This window comes from Hemitrygon akajei, chromosome 10 (assembly GCF_048418815.1).
Source record: "Hemitrygon akajei chromosome 10, sHemAka1.3, whole genome shotgun sequence".
Lineage (NCBI taxonomy): Eukaryota > Metazoa > Chordata > Chondrichthyes > Myliobatiformes > Dasyatidae > Hemitrygon > Hemitrygon akajei.
Window position 1 is genome coordinate 41050265 of NC_133133.1, and position 16718 is coordinate 41066982.

The 16718-nt window shown below is 39.5% G+C and overlaps 1 protein-coding gene across 1 annotated transcript in view; it reads left to right on the forward strand.

Annotated features, from left to right (window-relative positions):
* Positions 1 to 3347: 3347 nt before the first annotated feature.
* The window catches only part of stard8 (StAR related lipid transfer domain containing 8), a 91570-nt gene continuing 78199 nt past the window's right edge, over positions 3348 to 16718 (forward strand). Inside the window, exon 1 of the mRNA XM_073058124.1 lies at positions 3348 to 3718. Within this exon, the coding sequence (XP_072914225.1) occupies positions 3616 to 3718 (103 nt within the window). The 5' untranslated portion in view covers positions 3348 to 3615. The remainder of the gene's footprint in view (positions 3719 to 16718) is intronic.

Here is a 16718-nt window from a genome sequence, read left to right on the forward strand (position 1 = left end):
TTTCAGTTTGTAATAGAACTAAAGCATTGCAACTCAAAATTCTGCATAGAGCCCGTCTGACTCCAGATCATCTCTCAAAATTTAAGACGGGGGTTTCTCCAATGTGTTCTAAATGTAAAGTAAATACTGGAACTTTCACCCACTGTTTTTGGACTTGTCCTAAACTTCAGGCATACTGGAGTGATATTTTGGGTGACACAGAAAAGATTCTGAAGATGGAGGTTGAACTGGACCCGGTGTCTTTTCTCTTAGGCTTCCCCAGCAGACATATTATTAATGCACATCAGAAAAAACTTTTTAACATCCTGATTTTTGTGTGAAGAAGAACATTTTACTTTGTTGGATATCCGATAAGGCCCCTGGACTTTTTGGGTGGTGTGAATTAATCATGGAATACATTCCTTTGGACTTTTTAACACGTATGGTATACTCAAAAACAAATAGTTTTTATAAAACATAGCAACCTTTTCTGCAATAGGTAGATGTAAACCTGTCTGCTATACTAATAAGGGCTTTTGTATAGGATGTTGTGGTGATGTCTATATTTTGATGGATGTGTTCTGATAGCTGATATCTGTGAGGGGAAGAAATGTAAATGTATCTGGTAATTGAAAGTTTTGTTATGCTAAGCCAAAAAAAAAATATATATAAAGAAAGTGAATCTTCAGTGACATGTTGCACTTCATGGCATTGTCTGCTTGAAGCATGTTCTCAACCAGCTGCATGTAGTTTGGTGCTCTGTAGTTGCCAAGAAAATTTTCAACAACATCCTTGAATGCCTTCCATGTGATTTTCTCCAGTCCCATGAGAAGTGCTTTGTATTGCCTATCACTGATGGCCTGTTTGATTTGTGGACCAACAAAAATACCTTCCTTTGTCCTGGCATCATGTTATTCTGGGAAACATCTGTCTCAAATTTCAAAATCCTTCACCTTCCTCGTTCATCGCTTTCACAAAATTTTTCATAAGCCCCAGTTTTATATGAAGAAGGAGGCAAAAATATATTTGTTGGGTCTACAAGCAGCTTATGTACCACACTTTTCAGGCCTGGAACCAACTGCTTGTGAAGTGGCCAACTCTTTTGAAGGTTATGAGATTCTTTAGCTCGGCTGTCCCATTTGGAAATGAAACAACCGTACTTGCTGTATCCATCCGAGCTGCATTCCTAGTAGAAGCCTTTTTAAAAATCTGTCCTGCCACGCAGCTTCTGTCCTGCCTAAGCATGCCCGGGTATGCCTGGACAAGATAGAAAACCTTCCAGCTTACATTGTGGGCGACATTTTGATTTGACTTGAATTATGAATTGAAATAACAAATATAGGCAATTTCCAAACAATAGTGCATGATGGGGAGATTTCATGGTGATTTCCATGATCAGTAGCCCAAAATCCATAAGATACACCCAAAAGTATTCAGGAAACAAAATCTCTGTTGCCCAGTGTCCACTGTTTAATGTAAGTTCATCTGAGACTGATTTAAGACACTCATTTAAAAAGTTATGTTAATAGCCTGAAGATCAAATATTAATGGTGTTAAATGAATTTATACTTTAATACTGATCTATAATGAGCAACAAATGAGAGAAACGAAAGGTGTTATTTCTCAAATTTGATGTGGACTTATGCATTGTTCAAGATTGGGGTATTGTCTAACAGTGGATAATGGAAATGAACTGTATTAAACTCTTGAACTTTTGGTATATCCTGACCCTTGCTGGTCTGAATGGATGTCAGAATTGGGCTAGGCTGTGTTGTTGACAACATGATATGGAGCACCTTAGTGATGCTCATGGTCCTATGAGGCATAACTCCAGTTGTGGAAAGATTTTCTCAAGATTCTTAAATTTTACCGGCCCCTTTGATGCCACAACACCAGGTGTAAACTTAAGACTGAAGTGAAATGAATTTAATTTTCCCCTGGTATTCAGCCTTTTTATGTATGCTTGGACCAAGGCTGTAAAAAGACCTTGAGGTGAAAGTTCCTGATGCAACTCAAACTGAGCTCAGCAAAGAATCAATTCTGCTGTGGATGATTTCTCCTCTCACTTTATTTATTTATTTATTACTTTTACTGATGATATAGGTGGTAATCTGCTGGAATAAATTTGTTCTGCTTTTGTAGACAAGTCATAATATGGAAACTATACTCCTTTATGGAATAGTTATTAAAATTATAACTGCAATCTGACATGGCTGGCTCCAAAGGATGTCGTCGGATCTGCAGTTGGTATATTGATGCAGTCCTATACCCTTTGGATTATCCACTACTTTCCTGGGCAGCTACTTATCCATAGCAATTTCAACTCCCTACCAACTTGCTTGATTCCTTCCAATTATTAATCTTTCACCTTGCCCGGTCTTCAATGTCAATTACCTGTCTGTTGTTCTGTAACTTAATTCCTGCCATCCACTGATCTACCAAACCAATCCCTCCTCCCCGACCTGCTAAACCGACACATCCATTGTCCTTGCCGCCTCACAATATCACTTCTATGATAAACGTCCTTCTGTTTCCTTTCAGTCTTCCCTGTTCTTGGGCATCTCTCACTCCAGGATGCCAGCACTGCTTTCCACCCTGGCTGACACTGGAGCTGCCTGGTATCCATCATTTTATCCACATTAGTGATGTCTAAATGGAAAGGCATTTCTCCTGTGGCCTTTGTGCACAACAGAGTATTGCTGAAGCCATCTACCCAATAAAATATTGTTTGGTTCCCTCTTTTTAGAGAGTTTAATACACCCAAATAGGTGCAATTTAATCTCTGGGCAAATCCATTTTATGGATAATGGTTGAGGGATAGGTATTGTTTGGGATATCAGGGTCAATTTCCTTCTTCAAAGTGATGCTGTGGGATCTCCCACATCCACACAGAAAACAGCTAGGGTCTCCAATTAACAGATGGCATAATACACCATCGAAATGGCACACAAAGCGCTGGAGGAACTCAGCAGGTCAGGCAGCATCTATGGAGGGGAATCTATGGAGTCAACCTTTCAGGCAAGGTCATCCACGGAATGACCGCTTCTGTTGTCCACCAACAACTTTGTACTGGGAGAGAATAACAACAGCTCCAACTATGGACCTGTATCCCAGAGGAAATGGGGGTCGTCGCAAAGGGGAAAACAATACAAATAAAATAATTGTAGAAAAAAATGATGACGATACGGGGAAAGATCAGGGGAATAATTAGCTCATAGCCCCCAGAGGCCAAATGACCATCTTCCGTGTTACGGTTCTCTTTTATTTTAATCTTGGGTACAGTTGGGTACCTTAATTTGCATGGTAAATCCCCTCCGGGTTTGCGTGAGTGGGCGTGTAGGAGGCCCAAGCTGAGAAATGACACATGATCTCATTTTGAGTTGTTGATTTCAGATTGCAGCCTTACTGCAAACTCGCCGCAGCTGCGTAAAGAAACCGTTTGTTCCAATGAAGGCGAAGTGCGTTGGGCGCTGACTCAGTTCCTCCCCTTGGCTTTCCCGAGCGGATTCGGACGGAGAGGCAGGCACCCTCGTCGTTCGCGCTCCCCGGCGCGGACGATGCCCTGCGCTGTCCTCCGCAACACACTCGGCATACGACCCGCTCGCCGCCGGCTCGGGAGCTGCGATATCGGCGGTAATGGATGGCTCCGAACAGCCCAACGCCTTCAGGAGGTCCCGCAGCTTCCACTTAAAAAACTTCAGAACATTCCTCAACAAAATGAGCCACCGAGGAGCGATAGGTAAGAACAGATTCAGCCTTTCTACAACTCGTTTTATCAAATGAGCTGATTGGTAATATAGAAAAAGAAGGCGCATACAGTAATTAGATTCTGCTTTTGATAGGAGCATGTTGAATTTATGATAGTGTCTGAGAGCCCCTTTTTTCTGGCTGAAAGTTTATACAGTGTATGTAACAGCACATCCGATGCAGAGCTCCCGAGAATTTCTGCATTCGCTCTGTACTGTTCTACACTGCTGCCCCTTGGCACTGAAATACTGTACCAGCTTCGAAGCGGAGTCAATCTGACAGTACCGCGTTTGAAATACACAGTCGGGTTGTAATGTCAAATAACGACTAATCTTCTACCTCATTATAAAACAGTGCCTGTGCTAGTTTGGCCGCGTGGTTTACCCCTACGCACTTCCCATTCTCACCTTTCATGTCACAACTTTTGGTCTTTCAGCATTTATACGAAAAATATTATTATGATTCAAAAATAAAATAATCTAGTTGTAAGGCGGAGTGTTGAAGTGCGGTTGATTTGAAAAGTACCTTCAGAATGTTTATAAGGATTTTGGTTTGTCAAGATGGTAGTTTAACTTGCAACATCTGGTGTTTCATTTTCACTTACAACCAGCTTGTTAAAACTGCCAGTTTGGAAAGTTTTTAATCAAACTGTAAACCACTGCAGGATGTTCACCACAGACTTTGAATATTGCTGATTTTGGGTGATCTGGAGTGCTTTGAAGGGTTCTGTGTTTGTTGGCTGGCCTCTGGAGGGGCAGGATTTAAGTCCTTTCTATTGGCTTTGGCATCTTTGATCACAGAAGGGTGGAATTCAGCCATTCCAGATTACAATGCAGGGACATCTAAAGAGATTTACAGGCAGTTGGTATACCTCCAGTGAGAATGGGATCAGGTTAAGTTGTGATCCTCTCCAGTGTGTGTTTTTCGCCCATGTTCTGTACGTGGACTTGCATGTGGCTAGTTACAAGCATTCTGAAATTGAACTATATGTGTTTTACAAATTACTGTAGTTCATTCCAGTCATACAGAAACCAATTTTCACCGTAGAAAAATGTTGGAAATGTGCACCAAGATGTCTTGTTTATATTGATTATGATAATGTTAACCAGGACAGCACAATTCTCTTCTGAAAAATACGCAGTGATTCCCTCCTGCTTTTAATATCCGCAGCTGACGGAGAGTGATGCTTCCTCTGACAGCTTTCCATAATGTTATACTTAAAGCAACTAAGTTACCGGTAATTCAAAATGCACTTCCAAGTGCAACAACTGGAGGCAGTCTAAAAGACAGTATTACTGAGATGAACAAACAAAAACATTGATTATTTGGGCCTATATTCTAATTGCACAGAAATATTCAAAGTTCAAAGTAAATTTATTATTTATGTGCTAGTACTGTACATCACCAAATAGTACACTACCCTGGGATTAATTTTCTTGCAGGTATTCACAGTAGAACAAAGAAATCAATAGAATCAATGAAAAACTACACATCAACAAAGTCTGGCAAGCAGCCAATATGTGAAAGACAAACTGTGTAAATACAAAAAACTAAGAATAATAAATATGTTAGTAAATAATACTGAGATCATGAGTTGCAGAGTTCTTGAAAGTGAGTCTATGCAACCTATAGGTTGTGACCATTGATCAGTTCGGTGTTGAGGTGAGTGGAGTTATCCATGCTGGTTCAGGAACCTGATGACTGAAAGGTAATATCTGTTCCTGAACCTGGTGGTGTAGGTCCTGAGGCTCCTGCACCTCCTTCCTGATGGTACCAGTGAGAAGAGAGCATGGCCTGGATGATGGATGCTGCTTTCTTGTGACAACTCTCTTTGTAGATGTGCTCGATAGTGGGGACGGCTTTTCCTGTGATGGGTTGGGCTGTATCCACAATTTTTTGTAGTCATTTGATATTTCAACTAGCATTTTTCCATACTTGCTGCTGACTTAAAAAATGTTTGAATATACATTTTCAAAACCCATTCTGTTAACTTCCGTCATATAGCTGATCCAATCATCAGTGGTCCATAAGACAGTTTGTGCCACCATTTGAGCATGGCTGACTTACTTTCCATCTTAACGCCATTCTCCTGCCTTCTCCCTATATCCTTTGCTGCCCTTATTAATCAAGAATATTTCAACCTGTGCTTTAAATATACTCAATGATTTGGCCTCAAATGAAGAAAGACAAGATCATGAGTTGATAAAGGGGGATATGAATAGAGTGCTAGAATAAACTTCACCCATGAAGCATTTGTAGGTAGCTCATATCTTCCTCCTTCCCAACTTAGTCAGCTGTCAAACCAGCTTAATGCTTAGGATGGTCTATGCAAGTACAATTTCATCCAGCAGCTTTTCAGTGTGACTGATGGGGAATTACTGTAACATGTGCTCTGTTACTGGTACATAAAATAACCCAAAGTGGGCGTACAGCCTAGAAAAGGCTGGCAAAGAATGGTAAAGAGCAAGTTCAAGGCTTCAGTATTTGGATGTGAATATGTAGAAATCATGAACTTGCTGCTAATTATGTGGGGAATACAGTGGGAATTTACAAACAAGATGTTAGATATTTCCACAGAGCTCATCAAATTCAGGAAGCTGATCAATCCTGAGAACTCATCAAAAATTTGGAAGGTATATTTCTGTATAATCTGCATTGAATATAATCACTGTAATCTTAGACATCATCTTAAAATGTAATAATAAACAGACATAGTCAGAAATCAGAAATGCAAAGGAGTGGAACAAAGTGCTGAGGTCACTGAGATGCTATCTGGGGAGATGAATGTCTGGTTATTCTGGCTGCTAACCATATAGTCATCCAAAAGTGAACTCAGTGTGGCTTTGCACTAGACTGAGTCTCCACCCAAATAATATTTTAATCTCTCATTCTGGCCAAAGGGACTTGCAGTGCCAAGGTTACCTTAAATTTATTGGAGGAGAAGCAAAACAAAGGACAAAAAGGTTGTTGTGTCATTAATGACATCTGTCAATCTCTGGCAACATTATAGGGCACTCTGGAAAATATTGACCAGCACACAAGTCACGCTGCAAATTTCATTGGAAGATATTGGTAGGAAGTGGAACTAATTATGCAGTTGTGCAGTTTTTCCTGTCTTTTGTATGGAGTGGTTATATCTGCAGAGATACTGTATTGCTGTTGTCATTTAAGCATGTTATCTTAAGGCTCGTTACTATGAAGGCCTAAAGCTATGAATTCATTTTCAGAGGGTTTCAGGTTAGTCATAATGGAAATCTCATTTGAAGTGTCAGTAAATCCACTTTTACCTTTAGGCAATCATCTATAATTCAACTTTATAATGAGGAGGAGAGGCTCCGGGATGGGAGAGGTTTCTGATGGTGTCAAAAGAGAATAAGGAGAATGCAGTTACCCGGCTATCAGATGGTACAGAGCACAAAATCTTCTGTTGTCTCAGGAGACTCAGTACTCACAATTAGGTGCTTCAAGTTTTACGCAAGTTCTTGGAATCTGACCTGAAGCCATGTTTGAAGAGTTCTATTACTTTGTTTGCAGAGGTGATGACATTTCGCAGATCAAAATGCTTCCAGTCTGTTGCAGAAGATCTGCAATATTTCATTTGTGATTCACCATGGATGTTGGCAGGTGATAAGAACTCCCCTACTTATGTCATCTTTATGAAGGTTGTTTCTCAAAGTGAGGGATCCAAAGTGATAGCATACTCAAAGTTGAAGGCACTGTGTATTGCACTCATATAAGAAAAGCATCAGTACGAAATATGGTGTTTATATCAACAAGAAGGAATAATATTCTCCAAATATTCAGCTGCGATCAAAGGATATGATCTAGACGATCAATATGAAGTACATTATTAACTAAATGATGCCTGGTCATTTTTGCAATTAAAGAAAATATCAGTGGTGGTTACTTGGAGATAAGAAACATCCTTCGTGAGAATTCTTACAGTAATGTTGAAGAGTGGATTGAGGCTGGAGTTAGAGTAGAGCATGTGTTGGAATGCTGAAAGGATAAGTCTTACTATCTTCACATTTTTGATGAAGATACATACTATATACCCTACGCTGCAGCATTTAATTTCAGTGACAGGGATTGTCTTTTGAAATTTGCATAATTAAATGCACATAGGCTCCGCCAGGATAAAGGGGGTAAACAATTTCAGGAAATTTGTAACTGAGATGAAGATGTCCAATTTCCGTGAGTGTATCTTGTGCCAAAGTGGCTGATGGCTCTGGCACCCACAGTGCTGGAAAAGTATAAACTGCAGGACTCATTGCAACTTGATACTGCATTAGGAGCATTGTCAGACTGGCAGCGAACGGAAGCTGAATCTTGGGAAAATCTGCATCCCAGTCACTAGGGCTGGTCATATTCTCCAACATTTCTGTGATTTCTGGAAGGTAAACTAAAACTAATCCTCCTACTGAATTAGGGATCAATTTGACGCTCCTACTGTTGTTAAATTTTCATCAAATTGCTGAAATATAAATGGGGCTAAAGTTATATGATAGCCATGTGCATATTAAAAATTTGTAATGAGTCATACCAATTGTATGCAAATTTACCAACCTAGTATTGAAAGTCATAGTACGGGAAGTTGAAAGAGAAGCACATGGGATGTTGACGAATAAACATTATTAAGTAATGGCAAATTTTGGAGCTTGGTCATTGGCAGAATAATTATGCGGAGAGACTAAGGTGGTGCCTGTATGACATATTCAACAAGCTGGAGGCTTCTGATGCAAAAACACTGAACTTTGATAAATGTGCTGAGATCAGTGGTGAGACTAAAGATCAGATGTGCAGATATGCTGCACTTCCCATGGTGACAAGAGGAACTGAAAGTTTAAACCTTATGACAAAACTAAATAAACTATTGAATTCGTAGCCTAGGGGTTTTTGATGAGTTCATTTTCTGCTTGGCAGAAGTAATCACAGCAAATTTAATGCCACTAGACACCGCTCCTTTCCCCCGCTTCTCAGGATGACCTTTAGAAAAAGGCAGCTTCTGGTTTTGCTTGAGCTGTAGACATGTATCTCCCTGATGGGGAAACCATTTCCCCATTCCGGCTCTTGTTAGGATGGCGTGGAGTTTGTTACGGTTCGATAAAGCTTATATAGCTCATTTGTGCCTTGGGCAGGAGCCTGGCCTGAGTTCAGGGTAATGTTGCAAATAGTCCTCAGAGTGGTTTAGTAACCTGCTCCTTAGCAACCTCTAGAAAATGAAAGTTGACTCCAAGTGCGGTCGCTTGTAGCACTAAGAATTCTTTGTTATAGAATGCTTTCGCTACCCATCTTCATTGTGGCACTGTCAAGTTATGATACAGTCACCATCTTCATTACATGAATGTCATGGCAAACTTCACCGTCATTATACAGATGTCTGATAATAATCTGTTATATCTACCCCTTTTCATAGTCCTTTAGCTACGTATTGCCATCAATAAACTTTTGAATACATGCCACTGTCATTATAACACTCCTTTCATCATACATCACTCCTGATATAAACCACCCCATTAAAATATTGTCTCCATTGCATGCTCTTTCCCTCCTTTTAATCACATCAACAAGGCTGCTGTGTTTTGCACCCACAGGATCATGTTATACGCATGGGAATCCCAATCTCGAAATTGAAAGGTTGGTATAAAAAAGGGACAATACAATCCCTTTTTTCTATGCATATAACTTTTTATTACATAGGGATTTTAGGAAGAAATATTTTTTGACTTGTTTCTGCTCACAGTTTAGTCTGTAACTGGTGATAGTTACCGAACTTCTGATAGGATCTGGAAAAGTAATAGTCATCGAGTTATATGATGTGTAAACAGGCCCTTTGGCACAACACGTCCTTGCTGACCAGGATGCCTTCCTGAATTAGTCCCATTTGCCTGCATTAGACCCATATCCTGCTAAACATTTTCTAACCAATAACCTGCCTAAATGTATTTTAAACATTGTAATGATACCCGTCTCTTTCACTTCCTCTGGCAGCGTTTTCCACATACCCACCACCCTGTATGGGAAAAATCTGCTTCTCGGGTCCTTTCCCACATCAAAATCTTTGCCTTCTCATTTGAGACTCTCCTACCTCAGGAAGTGGACTATGATAATCCATCTTACCTAAGCCCCTTATGATTTTGTATACCTCTAGAACAGGTGTTCCCAACCTGGGGTTCCACGGATCCCTCTGTTAATGGTAGGGCTCCACGGTATAAAAAAGGTTGGGAGCCCCTGCTCTGGAACATTGTCACTCCTCAACTCCCTTCACTCCAGTTCTAGCCTCCTCTTAAAATTAAAGCAACATCATTGTGAATCTGTACAATCCCTACTTTTAAAAATAATCCTTCCTATAGCGTGATCAGAACTACAGAATGTTCACGGTGCAGTCTCACCAACGTCATATACAACTGTAACATGATGTCTCAACTCCAGTACTCAGTGTCCTGTCTGTTGAATGCCCTGTGCCTCTTTCACCACCTTGTCTACCTGAATTGCCACGCTCAGGAACTATGTACGTGCACCCCTAGATTTCTCTGACTGACAATATTTCTCATGACCTGTCATTCACTTTGTATATGTTTAATTTTCTAAAACGTGCCACTTTGCACTGGTATGAGTTAAACTCCATCTGCCTGTAGCCACTTGCACAGAGTTGAAGCACAGGAAGAATCTTTGTGTTTAATCCCTTGTCAGGCTGGATCTCCAGCTGAGATTTCGAACGAATCGCAAAGGCATTTCAAAGCAACTAGCCTTTTATTTATTTGTGATAGAAACACCTGACTTCAATCTCAACTTTCAAATTGAGGCAGCCACTTGTTTGGGAAAACTCAAAAAAGCAAAAACTAATCTAGAATAGGGCTGGGATTCCCTTTGTTTATTTAGGACGCTATGCTGCTTAATTGGGACAGGAGACTGTTTCTGAACAGTTTCTAAGATCAGTTGCATGCACTTGTGTGGCCGTTAGGCACAGCACTGTGCTTAGAGTGAACAGTTTTTAAATAGCATCAGTTGTATGTGTTTGTGTTCAAAAAGCAGTGATTTTTGTCACTGGTAGTTGTCAAGAACCAAGCAGTAAGACATTTCAGAACTGTTTTGCTCACTGCGGTTTTAAGCACTCAGGCTTTGAGATGCCAGAAATGACAGGTGTGAAAATGAAATGATGTTATGACTTCAAATTTACAACTGTAAAAAAAAATTTGAAAGTATTGGCGATCATCTTGAAAGTTACAATGAAAATGAAGATTTTGAGTATGTAATCATCATTGGATGAATTCCTCCGATAACTATTACGAACGAATACAAAGTTTTATAGTACTGTAGAGGTATTGGTATTGTTGTAATTTTGTTCTGTATTTGGTAGTTTGTCTTTTTTTATACCTTTTAACTATATACATGAAACTTTGGCCAACTGGGACAGCCACTTAATTGGGCCAAAATGTACTTGTCTTGTGGTGTCCTAATTAACGTGAATCAATTGTATTTCTTGATGGTTTAGATGATAAGAGTAATCTGTTGTTTCTTTGTTGCTTGGTACATTCTGTTTTGTGTTCTCTCTGGTTCTGCCGAGCATGATGATTGGTGCAGAAATGTGTGACGACACTTACCACAAGCACAACCTTGAGTTTATTAATTGTTAATGTAAATGACACATTTAACTGTATGTTTTAATGTGATAAACAAACCTGAATAAACAAATACACCACTGACATATTGACTAAGGAGATTCAAATCTGAAACTTTAATTTATGCCAGGTCTACAGATTTCATTTGCATGATAGCAGATATGCTTCTGTTGTTTTTGGGTGCTTGTTTGCTCCTGAAGAGTATTTGATATTTTGGTTGAAAAGTACAAATGTTTAGGATCTTTTCCCAAAATGTTGACTCTTTATTTCCCACCAAAGATGCTGCCTGACCTAGGAGATCCTCCAGCATTTTGTATGTGTTGCAAAAGATTTCCAACATCTGTATAATCTTGTGTTTACAAATGATTAGGAGTCAGGTTTGGAAATTCTGTCTCACTGCGATTTGATTCATGTTGGATGATTTCCTGATGTTCATCGAAAAGAATGATTAGTTGCCCAAGGATTGTTGACCTCAGTATTACTTAACTCAGTGAAAGCAAGCAAGGATACATCACAGAACTGAGTGTTGCTATTGCTTCCCTTCCTCGTTAAGTGTGTATAGTGATCAATGTTGTGTTTTTAGCATCCTGGTTATACTTCTTTCAGCTATGTTTTGTGCTTTGGTTTTACTAATGTTTTATCACTCTGCTTCGGGCCAGACTGGCATTTAAAACTTGTGACCAATAGTTTGACCAAACTTGTGTCCAAACCATTTCAAGTCAAACAGCAACTTTCCATGTGGTGGATTTTATTTTCTCATATGATTTAGAAGCAACATAGTAAATATAAAGATTAGTAAACATACAGCGACTGGCAGCAAAGAGACTATCTCAAAATTCTGTGTTACTGCCTGTAAGTTATGGAACCTTACATGACCAACCATGATAAAATGTCACAAAAGCAATGGCTTGAGTGAAGGACAATTCTTCTCACTTCCAGTCTTCACATTTTGCTTTCTGTTTCCCGCTTTTATCTTAAAATAGTTTTCATTTCTTTATATTATTAATCGTACCAGCATCTTTTCTGCATAATCCAACTCAGTGGGATTTTCTTAACTTGGTTTCGCATTTACTCTTCTGGTTGTAGAGACAGAATTATCAGCAGTGACGTCTCTTCCCACGCCTCTTCACTCTTGCCTCTGGAGTTCTAACCGGGTTGATACCTCTTTCCTTAACAAGATGATACCCCTTGGAGGTGCAGAACCAAACCACATGTTTGCCAGCAAAACCCGTGTTATTCTCTATATTGGCAACCTCACTTCAATGTCTCTGTGCTGTCTGACGTATTCCTGGATGAACCATGGTTGCTTTTAGCTCTCTGTTCAGGTCATTTAAGTTAACTTGCTTGGACTTTGGCCCAACTTCTGTGTGCTCAATTGATTTTAATTCTCTCAGTCAGCCACAGATTCAGGTTAAGATGGACTGTATGATGGCACCAGAGAAATACAGTTAGTTTCATGTGGATCTCTTTTCATTTTATTATGACTCTGATAATCCCCTTTGCTTCTTTACAATGTTGTGCTCCACAAATAGATGTTCTGTTATGTGAGAGATGATTAAAAATCATCCGAGACACACTCATCTCTGATTTCAATACACAATTATATCAATGTTCATTTCCCAATTCTTGCTACTTATTTCATAATTCATTTAATACCTTATTCTGCTTTTAAAGGATCTTGTGTTTGTGGAGGGGAGAACAGAGCAGTGAGTGGAAGGGATAATATAGAGGCAGTAATTGAAGGCTTGAGATAATGAAAATAACGTTGAATTAAGTGAGAGACTTGGAGGATTTAGACCAGAATGGAAATATAAAACTGTCATTGGGGTGTGGGGGAAAGCAGTCCAAACAAGTACTTAGTTTGAATTAGAAATCATCATGTCAGCAAGTGGCACAACTGAAGGCATTGATTATAATATATAAGGGTGAATCTAGTTCTGATGTCTAGAGTTAAATACTTTTCAGAATCACGGAATAGAATCGAGTTAAATAAAGAGGTTGCAAGTTCCTTAGTTCAAGGAATAAATATTAGGAATAAGTGCAAAATTGAGGATGTCAGACAGACTAAAGAAGACAGTGAACAGACTGAATCTCTGTTGACCGTCTGTAACTATGCAGGGAATGTTTACATGCATTGTCTTCCCAGAGGGGAAAGTCATGATGTAACCAAGTTGGTAAGAGGATGGTGAGACAACATGATCTGTGTAAGCACCATGTGCTCTGAGTTCTATGCTTTTAGAGTTGAATAAAGCAAAAATCAAATGCAGGAGATGTTCAGAATCTGAAATAAAAACAGAAAGATCTGGAGATATTTAGTGGGTCAGGCAGCAAATGTGGAGAGAAAAAGAGAGAAGCTCTACCCTCAGCTAAGTGGGCAATTTTAAATACCTGAGCTAAGATTGTTACAATGGTGGACTATTGAGCACATCATCTGAGTTTAAACCTAGTCACACCTGCCATACGTGTAACAAATCAATGCATGTTGTCATGCACCAACAGTCTGACCCTCTTTATTTGTGAAATGCAGATGCAGGTGATCAACAATAGCTTAACAACAATAACATACAATAGCTTGGGCAATCTACAGTTGGAAAGAGGGGAGAAGAATATATTATCTGAGCCAAGATCTTTTTTGAAAGTTCACTAAGAATCTGAAGGAATATTAAAATATTCCCCTCCACCTACTGACCTTGACCATTCAACCAAGTGATGATTTGTACACTTCTCTTGTGTAAATCAGACCTATGGGAGAATGGAATTCTTTCCCTTTTGTTCACCAGGAGCCAGTTTTAACTTGGCTTATAGGAAACTGGTGGGTTTGAGTTGAATACTGGGTTCAGAGACACTGGTTATGTTTACTTTACAATGGATACAGTGGAGAGTAAAATTTTGGGTGAGCGCATAGGGTGGACACAGGTGCATAACTGGCATTTCCATTGATTTTTTGCAAGTTGGTCACCTTGTGAGTTGGGTAAGGATTGTACCCCCAGTTTCAGCAATCATTCAGGGCCCACCCATGTGAAGAGTAAAGCTTCACTACACTGCATTACACTACAAACCAAAAGTAATACCATGGCAGTGGAAAAGCAGCTTGTTCTGCACCAGGCTGTCACTTCTGAATTCCCTAAACAATAGTCATTGAGATGATGGGCAGTGAACTATTTTCCCTGGATCTATGGCAATTGAGAATTGGATTACATTTTTTCAAAATCCATTTTTAGTTCTAGTCTCACCCAACCTTGGTGGAGAAAGCCTGCTTCCATTTACTATATCTATACTCCTTATTTTTATATGCCTCTACCAAATCTCCTCTCGTTCACCTATGCTCCAGGGAATAAAGTCCTAACCTTTCACTATAACTAAGGCCATCAAGTCCTGGCAAATTTTTGGCTAATTTTCCCTGCACTCTTTTGATCCTTTTGATATCTTTCCTGTAGGTAGTGATTGAAACTACATACAATACTTCAAGTTAGGCCTCACTAACATCTTATACAACTTTAACACAACATCCCAACTTCTGTACTCAATACTGTAATTTATGAAGACTAATGTGCCAAAAACTTTCTTTATGACCGTACTTAGCTGTGATGCCACTTTCAGGAATTAATGATCGATATTCCCAGATCACCCTACACTGCCACACTTCTCAGACCCCTACTCCTCACTGAGTAACACATCTCACACTTGTCTGCATTAAATTCCATCTGGTATTTTTCATCCCATTTTTCCAGCTGGTCCAGATTCTGCTGCAAGCTATGGTAGTCTTCCTCACTGTTCACTAACACCCCCCTTCCCCCCTCCTCCCCCTCCCCAGCAGCCACAGGCCTCTAGTCAGAGAGGCAACCATCTTCTACTTCTCTCTGACTTCTCTTACAAATCCAATGTCTAATCCAATTTACTACCTCACCTTGAATGCCAAGCGACTGAACCTTCTTAACCAACCTCCCATGCAGGACTTTGTCAAAGGCTTTGCTAAAGTCCATGTGTACAACATATATTGACTTGCCTTCATCAATTTTCCCCAGTAACTTTCTTGAAAAACTGAAAGATTGGTTAGACATGACCTACCATGCACAGAGCCATGCCGACGATCCCTAATCAGTCCCTGTCTATCCAAATACTTGTATATCCGGTCCCCTATGTTATCTTACAATAACTTGCTCACTACTGATGACGGGTTCACTGGCCTATGATTTCTGAAATTATTCTTGGAGTCTTTCTTTAACAACAGAACAACATTAGCTATTGTCCCATTCTCTGGCACCGCACCCATGGCTAAGGACGTTATAAATTTATCTGTTCGGCCACCAGTAATTTCTGCATTAGTCTCCCATAGGGTCTGACGGAACAGCTTATCAGGCCCTGGGGATTTATCCACCCTAATTTGCCTCAAGACAGTAAATTCCACCTCTTCTGTAATCTGTATACAGTTAATCATCTCACTGCTGTTTTGCCTCACTTCTAAAGATTCTATGTTCATCTTCTGAGTAAATACAGATGTAAAACTCCTTTTAAGGTCTTCCCCCGTCTCTTTTGGTTCCATGCATAGATGACCAGTCTGATCTAAAAGAGGACCAATTTTGTCCTTTGCCATCCTCTTGCTTTTAACACTGTATATCTGTAGAAGCCTTTGGGATTCTTCTTCATGTGTTTGTTTGACATGCAACAAAAAAACAACTTTAAACAATTATAACAAATAAAGATTTGTATAAAATAAAGTTAGAAGTACACGAATACCAGCATGTATTTACAATGTAGACATCATTAATAAATAGTATCTTGAAGTGCTTACAGTGCAGTGACTCAAGTAATAGTGGGAGGGGGAAGTTTGCTTTCGATCTTATGAGTATTCTGATAAATGGAAGCATTTGTTTACATAGTACTTACAAAGACTTGCAAAAGGAAATCAGCTTAATTTTGTAAACTATTCTAGTGTTTTAAAAAAGATGATAACGGATTTATATTTGCACAGTATCTGAATGAACCTTAAATTGTTACAGCATAGTAAGCTGCTGATAAAGTGAGAATAGTACTGATAGGTATGATGATCAGCCGAAGGGTCTGCTTTGAGCTGTGTAACATTGCACTTAAAATATTACAATGTTCAGGACTGTAATTTGCTATAACCTTACTGAGTACAGTCTCTAGGATGCACTGGACTTGAGGTTAATATATTGAAAATGTGTGACTGTGTAAGCTCTGGAAATTCATTGCACGAGGCAGGATAAGGGAGGGTTTAGAAAAGTTAGGCTGCTTCTCTATTACTACTTGTTCCTATCACTCAGCCATAATGCTCATTATAAGCAACTGATAAACTGAATGAAGGTTGTCCTATTTTAACAGGAAATCCTTTCTCATCAAATTGAAGGA